Source organism: Pezoporus wallicus, unplaced genomic scaffold, assembly GCF_028554395.1.
Source record: "Pezoporus wallicus isolate ANWC-B61680 ecotype Strahan unplaced genomic scaffold, APGP_CSIRO_Pwel_v1 contig_6807, whole genome shotgun sequence".
NCBI classification, from domain to species: domain Eukaryota; kingdom Metazoa; phylum Chordata; class Aves; order Psittaciformes; family Psittacidae; genus Pezoporus; species Pezoporus wallicus.
In genome coordinates, this window is record NW_026636431.1 from 441,197 (window position 1) to 462,368 (window position 21,172).

At 35.8% G+C, this 21,172-nt stretch overlaps 1 protein-coding gene across 7 annotated transcripts in view; it reads left to right on the plus strand.

The window, feature by feature from the left end:
• ARHGAP15 (Rho GTPase activating protein 15) overlaps window positions 1-21,172 on the plus strand; it is a 378,211-nt gene that overhangs the window by 236,539 nt on the left and 120,500 nt on the right. For all 7 annotated transcript variants that reach the window (XM_057400262.1, XM_057400261.1, XM_057400265.1 and 4 more), the window contains one exon: window positions 2-79. In XM_057400262.1, the coding sequence (XP_057256245.1) occupies window positions 2-79 (78 nt within the window). The remainder of the gene's footprint in view (window position 1; window positions 80-21,172) is intronic.

The following is a 21,172-nucleotide window of genomic DNA, read 5'->3' on the forward strand; positions in this document are numbered from 1 at the left end:
GGTCTAGATGTTGATGGAATATACAGAGTTAGCGGCAATCTGGCAACAATACAGAAGTTACGATTTGTTGTCAATCAGGGTAAGTGATTCCTCCACCCTGGTAATGTTTTGTTTAGTACTTAACTGTCTCAGATGACAGTATTTCAGAATCTGCTATACATTAGTGGCATAGAATGATGAGCCATGTTTTCAAAAAGAGAGGAAAGGGAAGGTAGAAAGATATTGCACAGAGGGAAATGTCAGCTATGAGAGAGGAAAAAGAGCAGAATAAGCAGAGAAAAATAGTAGTTAAACAGGAATTGAGAAACAAACTAACCCATATGTGGAAACCAAAGAATAAAAGTGAGGGGGGAAAAAAGATTAAAAGAGGAAAAATAACAGATTGTTTGGATGTTGAAAAGTAAACAAAACCAAAAGTAGAGCAGGGATCCAAAGGAAACCAGCAAAAGAGAAAAAGGTGCTGAGAAGAACTGAAAAGGAAATACTAAAAGTAGAGTACTGCCTCTGTGAAAGCCAGTGGAGAATTTACCACTGATTTCAAAGGGCAAAGATTTTACCCCAGAAAATGAGAAATTGAAAGACTAACAGTTTGGGGACCTGAGAACCAGAATTAGAATCAACTTGTACATATTTCCTGAAAGTATTTCCACATTTACAAAAGAACATTTTTCACATTTGTGGCCTAAATGAATCTAACATTGATCAATAGATACTGTTACAGGTGTGGAAGCTGATATGGCTAGTTAGAATAAATTACAAATGCAGTCACATATTTGAATAGTTTACTACTCTTGGCAAAAACTAAGTATCTCCAGATTTAATAATTCAGCAAATATCGATGATATTGAACCTCCGGATACTATTTAATGAGAAAATAAAATTAAGCTTCACAGAAATTAGGAAAAATCCCAACTCTTAAGGTGCATTAAAGACTCTTGAATTAATGAAGTATAAATATGAAGCTCCAGTAATATTTTCTCCTACTTTTTGTTAACTCTTTTAAAGTTACCTGGAGACTATTACAGAACTGCTAAATATTGTGTCTTGTACATGGTTTCTTGGAGATGATAGCTGTTGGAGAACAATTTCCTCAGTTAGTTTTGTACTATACATAAAGAAAGACTTTTGACTCAAAAGTTCTCATTAAATTGAAATATGCAGGACATAAAAATATTCTCACCTTCAAGCCTCCATTTACATCTTTAGGGAAAGTTTCAGGGGAGCAGTAGGTGTTTGCCACCGCCTCAGCTGCTCTAGATTAGACTTCTTTTTAGCTGAAACTGGAGGACTAAATGTGGTTTATGAGAAATCAGTATTGATTCCAGCAAACTCTGTGAAACTGAATAAATCATCGTTTATCAATCAGCCTCATGGTTTTGACTCACTACTGGGCTTTACTTAGATTTATAGTTGCTGGGTATTTGTGTGCTGATAATGCTGCCTGTGTTGCTTTTCAAAAGACCGTGCACTGTATTTTGTTTGGAGACAGAGGGGCAAAACCAGGATTTTCTATCCTTCTTTACTGCCTAGGATCTTTGCTCAGGAAAAAATGTGCCATAAAAATAATGGCCCTGTCTATCATGTCTCATGGCATCCAAAGGTTAACATACTTTAGGTTAACATTACTTAAGTTTTCACCTAAAACAGATGGGCTGATGCTGTAAAGTTAGACAGAAGTCTAAGCTGGCGTTTTGCAGCACAGAGGTACCAGGCATCTTTTTCTGCTGGTTTATACCACTTTACCATTAATATATAAAGGTGAAGTCAGTGGTACATGAAAGCCACTCTGACAGTGGCATGGGCAAGAAATCTGCTGTTGAGGGACAAAAGAAAATTCAATGAAAACTCGTATCCCTAGAGAACTATTTTATCTTCTTATCAGTTGTGATAATTACTGTTTCTTATGTTAGTCTTTATAGATACAACTAAGGTACTTTTGCATTTTTATCATAATGAAATAGATTTTCAATGGGAAGTGTTACTATCCACCTGAGCACCCCTTATATGTCCTTTAATATACCAGCAGTGAAAATATCTAGCCTGTACTTTCCTTAGGCCTTTGCAAATGCATGAAGAAATGCCAAGGTTCAACTCCTGTAAACCCTAATGCCACTTTGCAGTCCTCAAGGATGGCACTAACACAAAATGAGGGAAAATGGAAGAGTCTAGCATTTCAGTCCCCAAAGAATAATCCAGTAATTTTTAATCAGAATATTCAAGAAGTAACACAGACACAAAGAATGCTTATAAGATAACAGACCACTGTTTCAGATGTTTCAATAACATCCTTTCTTTCTGCTGGGTTTCTGCAAGCAGGAAACAGCCCACTTAGTCACAGTGTACCTGCAAAAACCATCTCTTTTATTAAAAATTTTTGGGAATGTGGGGATAAGAAAATTTATTGTGTTTATAACGTGTCTTTGGAAGGACAATAATAGTTTCCACACAATGTCCCTAAGAGCCTGACATCCCCTGTCAATTGGATGTTGTGGACAGCAACAGCTTCTGGCTGTTTCATGAAGTCACAAATATTACTAGGAAAACTACTATGTGCTCCTAAACTGCTTATTTAGCAGTCCTCTGAAGCTCTGTAGTGGGATTATGCTCAATAATGCACTCACGATGCATCACTTTTGGTAATTATTATTGGCTCAATCCCTGTACCTTTATTTTTCTGCAGTTAACAGTGGGAAAGCAGTATTTCTACATATGATTTTCCCATCGAGTTTTTTATTATTATTTTAGTTAAAGTTTAATTTAATTATAAATGCAAAAAGAATGTTCTGAAAAAGCCTATTTGCACTGTTGAGATTGACAATGCAATCAGTTCTTATACAGGCCAAATACTTAATGGGCTCTTTCTTCCTGCTTGCTTTGCCATTGTGTTACACCTACATTTATAGGCTATAAATAATATGTATCACATTGAAAATTAAAGATCACAGAAAACACTCTAGGCTGCTTGCCATATTAAAGTATTTTTAATTAGAATAATCATTAATTATAATATAGCAAAGCTTTATTTGGCTCCTTTTCCTATACTGTTAATGTCATCTGCAGCATCAAAAATGAAATAAGAGAGAACTGGTGAATATGAAAGAAAAACAAATGAAGGTTTGACAGCTTTATCATTAAGGAAGAAATCAGAATAGTAAAAATCTAAAAAGACCCTTGAAATCCTAGATTTTTGGGGGTAAGGATAAGTTTATAATAAAAACTCACTCTTTGTATCTTTTTAAATTCTCTGAATACACTTTTGTGTTTCATTCTTATTTCTTGAGCTAGGCATCTCCTGAAGAGGGCTTTGACCTTGACACCACAAGCATCAGCAGAACAAACTACCTTATTTATTTTATTCCTTTCATGGAGTTTTCTTTGTCTGTAAAAGTCTATTGATATCACACCTTTTTGCTTCTGTGCAACAAGATTATCTTTTATCTGTGATTTATTTTCCCATTAAGAGCTGAAAAGATCATTTGATCATAAGAGGACCAGGCTATAACATCTCTCGGCACTTTTGAAACTCTAAGTCATCATTTTTCAAATCACTGAATAAAAGCAGTAGCAGCTGTTTAGATCAAACTGATATCAGGAAATTCATACTTTTCTTAGTCTTCAAGCACTGAAAGAATTTTGGTTTTAGAAACTAAATTCCAAGTAATTCAGTGTTTCAGCCTACGAACCTATGGTAAAGGCTTCTATTATAGCCTGAGACATTAGACAGAAATGTCTATTCCTCTTATGCTTTTTGTATTACTGGTTAAATCTAACAGTTGCAATCTTAAAAACAAACAAACAAACAAACAAAAAAAAAACAAAAAAAACAACCAACCAACCAAACAAACAAAAAAACTAGTTAGCAATTCGTTAGGGATTTTATGAAAAATCTGGAGGAATTTTGTTGGTTTGAAACAAGGTCCAGTAATACATTTATTATTTTATTTTATTTGCACATATTTACAAGGATATACTTGAAATTCACACCTGTAGGAAAAAGGATAAGGTACTGTAAATGGGTTTGTTAAGCCATGTAAAATGTGCTAGCTAGGGTTTAAGAATGCTACTGAAATGATCAGTTGTTTTGGCCTAAAGCCCCAGGCCCATGGGAAGGGATGGGGAGAGTCACAGGTGGGGGCTGCTCAGGGCTGCTAAGGTACCACTGTATGAAAATGGAGACAGGTGGAAGACACTTTTCAGGAGATAGTTTCTGATCTGATAAAATATGCCAACACTGAAGCAAAAAGTGCTTGAGAAAGAAAAGCAAGAAAAAGGAAGTCTCTTCATCCACAAGGATGTTAGTTTATGAGTGTCAATTTGTGTGCTCTCTGCTCTGGTTGAACCTGTTGTGTTGATGTGCACTGTGATATAATGGGGTAAGGACATGGTGCTAAACTTGGCAGGTTCCTTGTCTTGCTTGCATGCATCTGTCGCAGCAATCCTCTATTCCCTTCTGTGCTTGAAGACCAGAGATACCTGGGTAAGGAGGTAGAGGTTTTCTTCTTTGTGCCTCCTGTGTTAATCTGCTGGGTATCTGGAAAGGCATTCAATTTTTATGACTGTCAAACAAGCAGTTTTTGTGGGTACTAAATTAATTATAAAGGGTTCATAACACATTGCTGAAACACTAGTAATCTGTCCTAATGCATATATGTTCAGGGAAACTAACCATAGAAATACAAATTTTAATACTTATCGGTTCATTCAGTAAGTGTTGTCTCATACATAATACAAGAGTTCCTAATTGTCTTTATAGCCAATGCTTTGTTTGCAAAATGCTTGGTATTTGCTGTACAGATGACCTTTGCATCCGTTATTTTGTTTGAAATACCTTGTGCATTAAACAAACACCACGTACAGTCCAAAGGTCAATTACTGTGGTTTTATGTGCTTGGTTACTATACTTATGTAGTAAAAGGGCAGAGAGGGTTGCTGGGGGATAGGGAGAAATATGACTTTTTAAGAAGGCTAAATATTTTGTTGCTGCAGAAATGTACATTTCTTATGGAACATGGAAAAGATATCTGAATTGGTGACTACATTAGGGCGAAAAGTGCATTTAATCTTACCCTGATGTTACTTGGAGTTAATAAAAAATATTTTGGCAAAAAGAATTAAAGTGTTTCTGTTATTTCTCCCATAACAATATACTGGAATATAATTCAGGTTAAGAAAAATTAAAATTGAAATTTAAACCACAAATATGTGAACTGATTTCAAATATTTATTAACTAAATAATTTAATAATAAAGAAAATGCCTACTTGATTAATTGTTACAGAGTAAAAATTACAATAAAACTGTCTTGATCAGTGCTTTGCAGAAGCACCATTACGGTCTGTGCGGTTGTTTAACAAGGATTTAATTGGAAAGATAAGTGAATGCACATTTAAAAGTATTGTTAATTTGCTTTATAATCACCCCATCCTTCACAGTATTGACAGCACCAGGCACAAACCCCTTTCTCTCTTAAAAGTATTATTTTCCATATGTGCACAATAAATTCTGAAGCAGTAATTGGAAATTTTATGGATTTCAACATACCTAGTGTTTTGAGTTTATAGGTGCCGTATCCCCTCTCTAAAGGTGGTTCATAGGTGGCATTTTAAGTAAAACCATTGCCTTTTTATTAGCCATGGGTTTTTTTGGAGGTTGTGGTATGGTGGCTTGGTTTTTTTTTTATTATTATTTTTTCTTTCCTTTGAAATATTCTGATTTAATTTTTCTTTCTTTTTCAAATACCGGCAAAATCCTCATTGCAACTTTATTTTTGATTAAATAACAACCATCAAAACCAGTAATCTTGAATATGTTTATATTCCATCTGTACTTATATTTATTGTTCTAAAATGGCTTGGATTAATCTAATTGACAAGTAAGAGCCCAGACCATATGATTAGTTAAGGATGATACCTTTAACCAGCAGGATTCGTCACTATACTGACATGTTCTTTATCAATGAACTATAAGAAAAAAAGGAACAAATCTGGGGGGGGGGGGTGTGTTGTGTTTGCCTTTTTTTTTTTTCTTCCTTGTTTCAGTATTACTGATTATATTACTGGGACCATATGTCTGAGTCTCAGCTACCAGGAACCAGAGTGGTTTCCCGGCCAGCTCTGTCATGGAGGGCAGAGCCTGTGAAGCTGACACAAGACTGAAACTGCCTTTGAAAAAGTCACCAGGTCAACACAAATGGGCTGGGTGGTTTTGAAGCAAGCATTTAGAAGGAAAATAAAAAAAAAAGGGGGAAAGGGGGGCAAGTGAGGGGGAATTGGAAGGAGGGAAAAGAATGAGAAGCAGCTCCTTTTTATGGTTTTATTTCTTTATACTAAGAAAAAGGGAGGGGTGTGGCGTGGTGGAACAACAAACAAAACTCCCCATTTGAAAATACCCAAGTATTTCCATTGACCTAATACATCCATTTCAAAGGAAGCCAGAAACTCTGGTCTTGCTGTTAACAAAGGCTCTGAAGGCTCTGTGGAAAGAGGAGAGCAGATCTCTGTCAGCTGCCAGCTTTCCAAGAACAGCTACAAACATGAAGGTCCAACAGGATCATTGTGGGCTTTATTTAAAAATTGCGGTAAGGATCACTGGGAAAAGAAGGAGTTGTGGAAGAGGGATTGATTCTCTCTTGACCTCACTTTGCTTTTTATTTGCAGGTCCTTGATTTCTTGTTCATATGCATTACTGCAATTTCCCATTGTATCCTTGTTCATTTTTAGACATTTTTGGAGGTTACTGATCAGATTTTTCAGGCAAATATGCTTAGAAACACATGAATGTATTTTGATTGAGATCTAACCTTAAAGCCAACCTCCAGCCTTGGTCACATTCTCCATGTGATCAAGTATGGCCCAGACAGCAAAGCCTTCTTCACTTCTGCCAGCTGTTACTCATGTAACCAGTCTCACTGAGAAACCAGCTCATGTTGGAAATACCAGGCTAAAACTGGGTTAGTTGCTAACTAAGAACCAAAATATCTTAAAAGCCTTGAGTCAAAAATAGTTTTTTCTTTCTTTTTCACACTTCTCAGGCAAGCACAGAAAATAAAATGGACTGAAGCAATTTCCAGAAATAATTATAAGACAGCTTGTTTCTGGGTTAAGACCTGTGTATTCTAAGCTGTAGCCAAGAATTCCTATGTTTTGTTGTTGGGTTTGTTTTTTTTCTGTTTCATTGGTTTGTTTTGCTTTCTTTTCTTTTTTGTTTTGTTTTCTTTGTTTATTTTTATTTTTTCCAAGCTTTAAAACTCTGACAACAGAATACTTTAACTGAGGCCACAGTAGCTGGTGAATCAAATATGCGCATGTTACTGATATAAGTTCTTCCTTTTTCCTCTCTGCCTGAATGTGTATTCTAAGATACAGAACATCATTACCATTATTATTAATAATAATGATATTAAGATATTATAATAATAATGATAATGTTGTTCTGTATCTTAAAATAATAAAAATAATCATTCAAAAGAAGGTGTGGTTTCCACATCTTGCCTTTCTCTTTCCAGAGGAAAAGGTAGGGAAGCATAGTACCCCAAAGAGTAATATATAAATGTAAGTCAGGTGATGAAACTTAATAAAAATACTAATTTTTACAACCAGTGCTTTGAATTGTTTTATAAATAATGTGAATCATATAAAAAAAGGGGTGCTAGAGCTAGAATATTAATGTTTTTCTAATATAACTCTTTTTCAGTGTGAAGGGAAGAAAAAAAAAAGAGAAAGATAATCAGAATTAAGTCTAATTTGTCCAATCTGTATCTCTAGACACAGTACAATTTCTCTTACCATGGTATTGCCATGTTTTTCTTTTCAATGGTGCAATGAATAATTTGGTAGAATGGGGCAGAAGAGGTAGCAAACTAGGTTAGTGTGGTCAGCCACAAGCATAGCATTGATTTTATGGCATGTATTGTATGATCAAGCATTTAAAACGTGTCTTTTATTTCTCTTCTAACCACAGCACTATTTGCGTTACAATAGTTTTTTCCTTAGTAACACTTCAAGAAGCTGAAAAGCTTCTTGATAACCCCTCAAGGAGTGTTATTTAGGAGCTGAGAAGGACTGTAGTTGTGTATGCTGTAGCAAGAGATTGCCTTTTTTGGGGGATGCTTATCGTTGTCATGGGTGACACTTTGTTTGGGTTTGTTGTTCTAATAGTAATGCTACAGGAAATGCCATTCCACAGAGCTCCAAAATAACAAGGAAAGGAAATAATTTATCAAGTAGTTTGTTAAAAGTATTAACAGGGAAACTTTGTACCTAGGAATTTTAGGATGATGGAATGATCTCCAGGAGCTGGAGCTTGCCAGGCTTATTTATAGATAAACTAAGTGTCACAGATACTTTATGTGGGATGATCTTGTACTGCAAGGAGATGGGTACCCTAGAGAACTAAGCTGCATAGTTGATGCTAGTTGGTTGTGCTCAATATCTTATAAGATCATGGTGTGGCCTAATGTCTGGACTGTTTTTTCCCCTGTGGTCAATGTCTGTAATTCCGTGGTTTGTATGTAATATTTGCTGACAAATATGAACTTGCAATAGGGTCTGCAATAAAAAGGGTGATGTACATCCACTTATACGACATTATACATTACATAATATTATGCAGAGTGGCATGGGATAAGAAGTTACCACACTGTAGAATAAAGTTTTATCTTGGTATTTGTGGTCTTCTGCACACTGAGAACTGGGAAACCCCTAAATGCTGTGGCAGGTACCACTGCTGTCAGTAGTGAGCAGTTTTGGTTGGGGGAGGCTTTGGTAATGCATTTAACTGTTGAACTCAATTGGTTATTTTAGTGGGAGGTAAAGAGTGCTGGGGACCAAATTGGGACATTACTGGGCATCAAACTCGAAAACATAAAAGTAAGATAATCTAGCAGAAAGAAAAAGGAGAAACCCATCATCTTCTGCGATGGCTGGAAACTTTGAGTTTACTCATTTGTGGATACAATTTTCTTATAATATTCCTTCGGAAAATAAATTAACATTCTTAAAAAAATTTCAAGTCACTAAAAGTATTTTTTTAATGAACCATATGGATTTAAAATGGAATATTCCTGACTATTTTAGTTTTCTTTTTTTTTTTTAATATTATTGTAAAAAAATCTTTGAATTTTTTTGTATGAGCAAATTATCACTTTTCTGGAAAGCATCTTCTTTTTTGGACATTTTCATCTGGATGCAGTTAACTGAATTAGTATTTAGTGCCATTTGGGAGGATGCTGAGTATCCGAATCATCCTCATGATGCTGGCAGGTCTAGTAGAGGGGTATATAGTGGATTTATGCCTTTGGAAATTGAGTGCTAGAAGCTGAGTGAGATGTCTTAGAGCATTTAGGAAGCATTAGATGCCTATAATTAGGCAAATTAATAATTTTTCTTGGCTACACTATTGTTTTTTTCCCTTAATATGTGTATTAAAAATATTACATATGTATTTAGTGAGGAAAAAAAAATTTTTTAAAATAAGCTTTATGAAATCTTGATGTTGAAAATAGTTTTACCCCATTGTCCTGAACAAATACATGCTACATACATAAATATAGAAAGACATTTCTTTCTCCTTCTTTTCTAAGTCTTAATTTATACTTTATACTTATTTTGCTGGGATTATTAAACATATTAATTTAAATACTTAGAGAGGTAGTCACACTGTATTTTAATTTCAAGGTTATGCATGGTACCAGAATCTTAAAAGTGAGAATGTAGCGCAGCTCTCACTTGAGTTTTCAGCTCTCATCTCAACATTAACACTATTCAGTCCGTGGTATGCCTGTTCTCAGTAAAACAGGGATTGTTCAGATCTCTTGGGATCAAAGGTCCTGTTTCCGAACTCTACTATAATAATCTGAGCCTAATCAAAACCCTTCTCATAGGCAAACAGCTCAGGGGGAGTTGTGAGAATGATGCCTTTTGAAATCAACCTATGAATCCATGGTTCTAATTTGAACACATTGTCTCTTCTTCATTTAACTTCTATTTTTATTTATATGGCATAACTATGGTACGATTTTGACATAATCAGGATGTGGAGAATTGAATATTACAGCACATATATTTCAAAACATTTTTGTCCTTCTACTTCACAAGCAATGTCCATCATGCAGCAAAATCTGCTAGTTTATAATCCTTTTCCATGTTCCAATTGCACAATTTTTCTTTTTCCCTTATTACCAGCTGACATAATGTAGAAGACTTGGCTCATTCAGGAGTTTCTCCGTCGGCTGACACTAGGGCACATATGGGCATGAGGTATTTTTGGGGTGACAGTGGCCTGGAGTTAGGTTATGCCAAAATTCTAATATAAACCTCAGCAGAAGCAAAACACAGCATTCCTCATCTCTCACAAGCTAAGTGTAGATTATAAGCAGAGGCATCTTTAACTTGAAATTGGTTTAAAAATTACATTACCAGAAGTGGATACAACTGTTTCATCACACTTTTAAATACCATGAGCTGTAAGGACTGGACCTTGTAGACTATTAAAAGGTGGAAAAAAATCCCTAAAAAAAAAAACCAATAAAAATGTTGGAGCACTATTGCTGGATTTTTACCTATTGTAGTATAATAAAGAGTTTTTTTTATTATTTTCTTCCCCCGATATAATCAGATAATTAAAACCCAAACAAACAGGGATTTCAAAACACATTTCCATCAACCAACATTATGTGCTTATGATACAGAAGATTGAAAATGACTTAATTACGTAGAGCAGCAGTGAAGAGAAGATGGATGTGAGGAGATTACTTGCTCACTGTAGAACTTTCTTTAGCTGGTGTTGGATGCTTTTCTAGAGACAGATCATCAATGTAAAAAGAAAAGGAAAATACAACAGAAAAATAGTAATATTATTACTTTGTTGGAAAAAGCTATTTTTGGTGTAAGAAAAGTTAGCTGCTTGCTCAGTGTTTTTTTCAGGGATAATGTTGACATCAGCTGAGGAGACAAGATAGCTAGTTTCAAAAGAAGTAGTAGCCAGTGCTCAGAAAACCAATATGCTACAGCATCTGAATAATTTCAGGTAAAGCTTCATGATGCTGGATTTGAGTTCTATATGGCTGGGACAGGATGAAATTGATCCTACTGAGAAACAAGGGTGAACTTGGGAAGGCAAACTAGAGATGTGAAACTACATGAGAACATCTGGGCTAAAGAGTGATAACAAAGACACCCAAACCAGCTGAAAAAGCAATACCAAGGGACTGCGACACCATCAGCTGTCCTTCTGAATCCATGGAAAGAAACTTACTTTTGTTTTTTCCATGTTTAATGCTTTGCATAAATGAAGATGCTAAAGGAACTTAGAGATATGTATTTTTGAATCGGAGCCACATGACAAAGCATTCAAACATAATGCAAATAATTGCAAACTGATGTATCCAGCAGTTAAAAAAAGAAAAAGAAAAAAAGAATAAATAATTAAGCTTTACACATGGGCAATTCTTGCTAAAAATTGCAAATCAGAACTCTTCTGTTTGAATGTATTTTATTTTGTTAATGGATTCACTCATATGAAAGGCATCTAATTGTATAATGTATTATTAGTCATTTTCTTTGGCATCCTATTAACTTTAAATAATTCTAATATTTAACATTTTATAGCATGCACAACAAAGTTCTATCTCCAGCAGAGAAAAAAGTATGCATTAATAATAAAATTTTCATAACTCTTTTTACTGTGTATGTTGTGATACATATTTGAGCAGAAACATTGAACATTGAAGTGTGAAATAACAAAGCATGTTAGGCAGCATGTGAAAAACATACATTGTAACACACCACAGTCCTGTAAATACAAGAGCTAGAATGTAATTTAGTACAATTAACTGATTTTAAAATTGAGTCACATAGAACATGTGATAGGATATAACTAAGTGTAGCTACTAAATATCTCTTCAGTGATAGCTGAATTGAAGTGTATAAAATGGTGATTAATGCATACTAATGGAAGTGGTCTCCACCACAAGTTGTGAGCAGCGAGGTTGTGGCTGAGTATAATAACCACGCACGCAAACACTGATAATCCCTATCAATCCTGAAGTTTTCCTGGACTGGAAATACGATAATAGGTCACATTAGCAATTTTCTCCTTATGGCATTTTTGTTTTGTTTTAGTAGGTCAGACCTTGTTCCTGTGTGCTCTGGAAGTATTATGGGAATGAGCAGTGTCTAAGCTGCTTAACAAATGCACACTTTCTCCACACCAATCTGTTTTCTAGGGACAGCCAGGATAGTGCTATACAGCATCCTCTCAGTTGGGTGCTGTTAATGTTGATGCAATGCACTTAGCATTTAACATATCAAGATCTCAAAAGAGCTTGCAAAGCAGCATCATTATCTTTACATTATGGGTACATAAAATGGAGGATAAGGAGAGTAAAAGATTTGCCCAAGTTTCCATGGTAAATCAGTGACGGAGTTAGAAACAGAGCCAAAATCTTTTGATTTATAGTCAGTCTCCTATGCAGTGTGCTGTGTTATTTCACCAAACTCCATTTGCCAAGTCCCTACTGGTTACAGAGACTCCAGATAAGGTTGTTGTCACCCTCCAAAAAGTGAATTTTGGGGCTCAAAATAATGCAAAGCCAAATTAGATCTTAAATGTGGGTTTCCCCTGTGATGAATCTCAGTGCAGGGGCACCTGCGCAGTGGGCAGCAGATCTACAAATAAGCTGCTTTGAATTCCTCTGTTCTGGGACTACAGAGTAAAAGGGTCGAGTCCTTGAGGAGCTACAAGTATGTTTTACATGTGAATGAGGTCCTGGGTTTTATTCCTGTGGTTGTAGGGATGCATCATCATGCACTGTGTTTTGCCCACTAAGCCCCATGGAGCTATGTGTCTGCACTGAGTATTTTGTAGTCGCTTTTGAAAATTACTAAATCGATATAATATATGAGCAGCTATGTACGTTGGAGGGCTTGTGATAACATCTCTGTGAGATATCAAAATATTACTAACTAAATTTGGTAAGTAGGAAAATGAGGAGCTGAGTAACATGCCTAAGGAAGTTTGTGATGATTCAGGAATACAAACCAAATCTTTTTGTTTCAAATCCTTTGCCATATCTCTAGGGTCCTCCTCTTTTCAGATCCCTTAGGAGACACAATACAAACTAAAAGCTACAAAGAACCAGTTGTCTTCCTGTCACTGTGGTTTACAGGAACAAGCAGACAGTCATGGAATGGTCACTGTGCTCAGCCCCTGTAGGCAGGCATTCTCCCTTACAGGACTGGAGTGAAACTTTTTCAAATTCCCCCTTGCAGTTTTAAGCCTCTGTAATTGTATCAGTTGTAATGATATCAGTGATTAGTTTCTTCAGTGCGTTTTCATGTGTGTGCCTGTGTTTCAAGAGATTGCTCTTGAAGAGTAAAGGTACGTAGTAAACAGAGCAAAAAAGAATTATTTATGTTAGAATAAGAGAAGAATGTAATGCCTCCCAGCCCTCTGACTACCTCTGGGATTCCTGCAGGGCCTCATCCTGCCTGCTGAGAAGCTCTTACTGAGCTGCAATTTGTTAGTTTTCAGTTTAAACATAAACCAAGCCACTGAGTTACCTACAAAAGGTTATTTCCCCATTGCTGAACCTCCATACATGCCTGCACCTCACGGTGAAGGCAGCATTTATTCCCAGCATTTGTTCTTCCTGCCAGCTAACCAGTTTTATCCACCTCTGGTTCCATCTTGGCCAAGTTTGAATTTACCAAAGTACTTCCTACAGTTCGTCTATTCCAGTTCACCACGAAGGTGCTGCAATTCATGCATCTGCTTACTTTCTTCATACTATTGGACCAAGCTTTTGCGGTTCTTTGAGCAGAAGATAGGGACACATAATGTCATGATTTAATATAAATACAAATTGATGGCTGGTTTCTATCAGACTTTATGGCTGCAGTCTCAACAAATAGGTGTGTGTGTCTGAATTCAGCTCAGCTATTCACAGTTCCACAAATCTGTGCACGTATCTGAATACAACTTGCTGGGTTCTTTTTGTTTTGTTGTTATTGGGGTTTGGTTTTGGTTTGTTTTCCTCACCCTGTGTCCAAATAGGCCTTAAATGTTTAAGGTATTCTTTCTCATCTTGGTGAGTGATATTAGAGAGATTTGAGAGACTTCATGTTTGCAGTAAAACTCTTACTGCTGTGTAATTTTGTGTATCTGTGCTGCTGAAAACAAAGAATTTAGGTCAGGCTTTGTATAAGAAAAGCTAATAGAAAGTGGACAGCTTTATTATGCATCCCTATGCATTTAAAAGTCCCAGTTGGAAGAGAAAGTGAGATAGCAAGAAACACAAATATGGGTTGGATTATATCTTGTTAAGCAAATGTAGTACTGTGAAAGATTGACAGCACGGGAAACTGGAGTCCTCCATCCACACTTCATTTCTAATATCTGGCTTCAACAGCAGATTGTAACCATAAAAAGGCTATAGACTCTGGGTGATATGGCACTTCCTTTTGGATCCAGTTTTATAACAGAAAACAATTATTCACAGAATGCATGTCTTTATTCTTTATTTCACATCTGAAAGTCTCCATGAATACTCATTTGCATGTGACAGCTAATGCTGCATCTTGTATTGGCCAGTAAGAGGCATGATTGCACTAAATTGGAAGCAGCAGGCACAGGTTTTCTTTTAAGGATGGGGGTGGGGGTAGCCATCCTCTTGTACGGTTCTCAAGTCTTCAGTCAAAATGATTTTAGAACTGTTGCAAGTCTAGTTACTGGGTTAATAAATCCCAAATTAACTGAACATGCAGATTTCACTTCCAATAGGTTACACTCTTTATCTTTTGTTAGCAACCCCAACTTTTAAAGCAATAGAGAAGTGGAGAATTTAAAACACTAAACTTGTATTTCAGGGGTGAAAAATGAGGACAGTAACATTCCCCAAACTGATACTATTTCTTTTTCCCTTCTTTCATTTTTTATTAACATGAATAGGTGCATTTGCTCACCCTGCATAATTTTTCCAAATGATCATGTTATCTGAATGACACAAGAGGATAGCAGAATCTCAGCAAAGCAGAAAGGCTGCTGCTAGCAATGTTTACAATAAAAACTTTTGTACACAGCAGCAACAGAAAAAACTTGTTTGGTAACACATTCCTATTTCAAATGCATGCAATTTTGCCTCGGAAGGAGTGGAAGATAATGAGATAAATACTTCTATGGTTTCTATGTAATCCTCTTGAAAATTATCTGGAATAAAATGGAGACAAAAAATAGCTCCTTGAAAACTACCTGAAACTCTTTCTTTAAATATAATCTCCCAGCAAAATAAGAGAGTTCAGAAGCTAGCTGCTTATAAAAGTAAGGAGATTAAGAAAAAACACATTGGAAAGGTTTGCTATAGAAAACAGCACATCATGATCATTGATTTCCAAAAACTTAAAATTGGAAGTTGCTTTTTTTTTTTCCCCCTCTTATTTCCTGACAGATAGAAAGCTGTCATACTTTTCATTGGAAAACCCTAAAATGCCACATAAATTGTAACTAAAACATCAGAAAGTTTTTCAAGCATGCAGCTTAACAATGAGATTACCTGCAGTATATTTTTTCCAGCAAGAATACTATGCACAACCATTGCATTCCAGTAACAGACAGGACTTACTTTGTAAGATGGATTTCAAAAGATCTGGAGGCTTCTGTTCCTTATAAAACTATGCCAAAGACTATTTAAGTGGCCAGTAATATAAACATTATGCTACTAACACTGAACAGTTTATCACATAAATATAATTGTCTTCTTTTAGAAGAATAATAAAAGCCGAATCCATATGTTCTACATTATTTAAAATTGTTTTCTGCAAGATGTATTAGTCCCAGCGAAGAAGTAGTTCTTCTACTATAGGAGTACAACAGCAGTTTCATTTTATTACATTGTCATTGTTTAATTTGTTTGTCCCGGTAGTAATTTCACAGATTTTTATGAACTGTTACTTTTATGGAAAGCCAAGTTACAAATGATGAACGCTGTTTGTTTTCAAGAAAAGAAAGGTCATGAAGGTAGATAATGTATTTATTTATTTACTTACTGTACTCAACTTTTTAAAAAATACCTCAGTTCCTAGGAGAAGCTAAAGTAACTGTGGTTTTTAGACCCAGGAGTCACATATTTTGATGCTGCTCCTCAGTAACACTGTTAGCTCTGTAGTCTATTCAAATTTGGGAATAGAATTTAAAGCTCTGATAAGCAACGTTTGGTAGCAATAGCTGTGCAGAGCTCACAGTTTATCTTTACAGCAATGTGATCTTGCAGCTATATGTCATTTTGTGTATTTGTTTTTACAAATTTGGACTGAATTCTATAGCAATAACTTATTTGCTAAAAATCTCACAGTTCCACTTTGGACTAAGTTATTTTCCATTTATTAAAAAATAACTGTTGTTTTTTTTTTCTAGGCAATGTAAGTCTTAATTTTTAATTCTTCTGTTCTAGAATTTAAAATTATTAACTGGCATGTGCGAACCTGAACTTTAGATTTCTCACAATCCAACTTCATGACAAGATGGGACTTTAAATGACTTTCAGACAAAAAGCAGCTCTCAAAAATTGACGGTTTAAACGCAATACAGAAAACAGGCTTAAGCTGCTGAAATATTTTGGGCATGTTCACATCTGTAAATGAGGCTGAAATATCTGGTCTATTTAAATATGAACAAATCAAAAAATATTTTCATTTTAAAACAGTAATTATTGCAGCCCCACCAATTAAACAGTCTGTAAGGCACCTAAAAAGTAAATGTAAGAAAAAGTACATAATGCCAATTATAGAAAGCATTTATATTATAATAAAAATTAAAATCTAAGTACAAGAAAAATAAAAAACAAGTTACTATTCTTTCTTGTTTCATAGTTAACTGTTATAAAATACGAAAAACATAAGAGGCTTTCAGAACTGTGATACGTAACGATTAGTGATAAGAGCTGAAAGTAATGTCTCTGTGCTACAAAATGCATATTGTCTGCTTTTTTTTTAACCAGAGTCTTTGTCAGCTGGAATACCACCAAGTTTTTTATTTGCTCTCCATATCCCAGTAGGAAATACATTGCCATTGCTTGCTGGAATTGTGATCAGATCCTACAAAGAGTTATTCTATGAATTTAATTTTTTTTTTATGTGTTGTGGTTTGCACATTGCTTTGACTGAAGTTAGTCACCAGCAAAGCTCAGTCTTAGTTTGTCCTGTGTTGTATTACTTTTAGCTGTCCGGTTTTGATTAATATATCCTTTATCTAAGGAAAACAACCAAAACAAAGGTTTTCCCATTTTTTTTTTTTAACCCAGGTATACAATCTTCAAACTGGATAATGTGTTATTACATATGTTAATACATATATATTTGTATAGACAAACAAGTCTGTGTTTAAAGAGATGCTAACTCTGGATATCTGAGGCTTAATACTGGTTTTCTCTTTGGGCTCTTGTGTTAGATCATCACTGTTCCTCTGTTTCTTACTGCACCTTTTGTATGCCTTAAGTGGTTAGATTATAAACTTTTTCTAACTCTCACTATGTGCTTTTATAATGCATGCCACAATAGGCATGGATTTTATTAGGGAATCTTGTCACTACTGTGGTTATAATACTCCATATGGTGATACTACCACTTTTAATAATAACAATACAGTATAAAACTACCACCACCAATAAAAACAAATAATAATCATCATTATGTTGTTTTTCTTAAGAAGTGTTCATAGCTTTGCTGTGAAGACTTCTTATTCCAAACTCTATAGAAAGTCAGTAAAATTTTTAATCAATTAAGTTTTAAGGATGTATTAATTTATTAAATTTTGACAGCTATATTAAAAAAATCACATTTATGTGCTGCAGTTTTAGAACTAACAAGATGAGTTTCAACATGGCCATGGAAACTCTAACTCATTGTTTTACATTATCATATATATTGACCTAGACATATATGCGCGAGGTTTCTTGTTTGGTTGGGTTTTTTTGATGTCAAGGAAATTACAGCAACACATTTTTATTTCCTTTGTCTGTGTGACAGAGTGGGATACTCTCAGGTCAAATGTTGAACTCTATATTATAAATACATTTTAGATTAAGGCATACTTTTTTGCATATGTAAGCAAGATTATTTGGAGGTATTTGAGTCGCTCTTCAGCCTGAGAATAGTTGTTGACACTTCATTAAAGAATATCTGGGATATTTTTAACCTAGATCAGTTCAGTGACCCAGTTTATAACACAGCTTCAGTTGTGTAGATGCCATTCAGGGGACAGTAAAGTGAAACCATCAAGTCAAATTGAGAGGGTAGGGCAGTGCAAAGCATTTTTTAAGAGGCATTGAGCATGGAAGGCAACATCTTGTTGTTCACTGTGCTGAAGCCATCCAAACAACTGACTGAGACTGTTGCCTCAGTAATTGCCTCATGATTAACCATCCCCTTACTGAAGAACAATAGAGCCTACATGGGAACTGGGAAGGCAAATGGCAAATGTGGTGGAGCAGAGGAAGAAAATAATACAGGATGGGGCTGAAAAGGGTGTGTCAGAAGGGTCTTGCCATCATTAGATGTAGGAAAATCATGTTGAGGAGTGAGAAAGAAAGTTCTGCCTAGTTGTGTACACCACAAAGTCATGGAGGAGGCGGAGCTGAGCAGGGCACGGGTGTACCCAGGAGGTTTTGTAATTATTCCAGGGTCTCTGGTGCTTCTGAAGAGTAAAACACTTAAGATATTCCTGTGCTTAGCTTGTATTTCAGTCCCATCAGCCAGGTTTCCCTGAGGAAGCCATCATGGTGCAAGCCTTGTGTTCAGGAGCACACTGGGAGAGGTGGGGGAAGCAGGGCTGGGGAAGAGCCAAAACCCAAGAAGAATGATGGTACAGGAGGAATAGGAATGAGAGGACATTTCAGAGATCACGATTTGGAAAATGAATAAACTTGGCCCAATTTCATTTGACTTCAAACACCAGCCTCAGATCACCTCCCACAGGTGGGTGCTAGAACAGAAGATGTATCCAAGAGTACCCATCAGTAAAAAAGAGTGTGCTATATTTGAAATCTCTTCTGTCTCTATTTGGTCCACTGGTACATTTTGCTAAGGAGGAAAAAAAAACATATTTCACATGCATACCGCTGCTTTCTGTCTGAGGGCCAGAATTCAAAATTCGTTCAAGTCAGATGCCAAATCTTTGGATATTTCTCTTAATTTTGTGGACACTTTACTGTCAAAACTGGACTTAATATTTTCCTAAGAATCAAATTTCTCAGGATATTCTCTGTACCTTCTTAGTCTGGCAGAAGATACTGTAAGAACTATAATTCCTATATTAGTTTGGCATTTTTCTTTAAAGCAGATTCTGTGAGTGGGAAAGGAAGGTGGAATTTAGATACTCTAGGAATTAACTGGCTCAGCACCTGTTTGTTCCACAAATAGATAATATTTTGGTGAAATTACTGAGATTTTACTTTTTAAAAATCTCTTGCCTGTCTTTACCAACTCCCATTTAAAAGTAAGCCACTGGCTTTAAAACAGATGTTGATCATGTGTGATTCTCAATGCCACCTTAATATTTCTGAGCTTCTTAAGTCATGTTAAAGTCCTTGTACGTACAGAAGGTGTTCAGTATCTGGCAAGATCAATGCTTAGCTCTTTGTGGCAGGAGACTAAATCCACAGCGATGGGGCTCCTCCTCTCACACACTGCTGCATCTACAGAAGGAAGGAGTTGGGGTTCAGAGATGAAATGTGATGAAGGCCTGCCCCATACTGATCCCATAGTTTCCACACACCTATCCCATCTTCTGTCACACATCCTTACCCCCATACTAGAACTGAACACTTTGCAGTTTGCAATATTCTGTAAAATAGACAAAATATGCAACTAATCCCCCAAGGCAGAATCCCCAGTAGAATAAAATTGCAGGAAATATTTAATGTGAAGGAGGAACATCAGCAGTGCTAAAAACATGGAGATTTGTGGTTAAAGTTTTTTTTAGTTTTTTGTTTGTTTGTTTTAGTTGTTTGTTTGTTGTGGGTTTTTTTGTTTTGTTTTTTTTTTGGGGGGGGGTGTTGTTTGCTTTTTTTTAATATTAGTACTTCATAAATACCTATTACCAAAGAAAATAGTTTCCAAAGGCAAAATGATTAGGAAGCTGATTCATTTGTCATGGTGTCAAGTTTGTTCCTGAACAGAAGGATTTCCCATGGACTTATCAAGTGAGAGATGTCTGATTAAGAGTAAGAACCTTTTGTTTAACGAAAAATCTCTATAGCCCTAGAGGGTAAGCACGGTCTTCATTTTACATATAGGCAAGCTACAGTATAGAGAGGCAAGAGGTAATTCCTTTTTTCTGAGAAAAGCACATAAGCTAAGGACAAGGCATTTCAGCAGGTTCTGGAGGAAATCCTTACTTTCAGCATTGTGGCATCAATACCTCCTGATGCACATGGTAGACCTGCAAATGCTATGCTCACATTCAGATTTTAGGTGCATGGTTGCTGTATATGGTCCTGGCTGGGACAGGACAATGCACTAGCAGACAGGAGATTTGGATCCCACCTATGCATGTTTGGTGTCCTTCTCTAGTCTGCTTCCAGAGCTTTCCTTAATCTCCTTTGAAGATGACCACAAACAAGGAGCTGGGACTGCACAGACTGTCAGTGGCAAAGCAGGGAAGAAATCCTCAAACCACCTTTGTTTTCCCCAGGTGAAATTTTCATGTCTTCTAATAGAATTAACAATCCCACTTGCCATTTCTATCATCACCTTTGAGGCCCTCACACTTTAAAGCTCTGCTGAGATGTAGGTTTTAGGTTTACCTACCAGGTCTTCTTGCCAGTAGAAAAAGTGTTTCTCTTTTTTTTTTTTTTTAAAGGTTATTGACCATGTAATAATTTTTTTTCCAGAAGAAAGGTAGCCACCCTCAATAACACTGCTTCTTGAAGTCATAATGCTGTGATTCAGCATGATGATATAAAGTAATGTTTGTGTAGTATTATGTTAGATTATTGCAGAATATACGGTAATGAGTGTGAGCTCCTTGGGTGCAAGGTCACACACAATCCAGTGGAAGTTGTCATGTTGTTACCTACCAGAACAAACTTCTACCTCCTTTTTCTCTCATGCTTTTGGTAAGTTTAGCTACTATACAGAAATAAATTTTGTTAGAAAACCTGCATAATATTGTATTGAAATTGT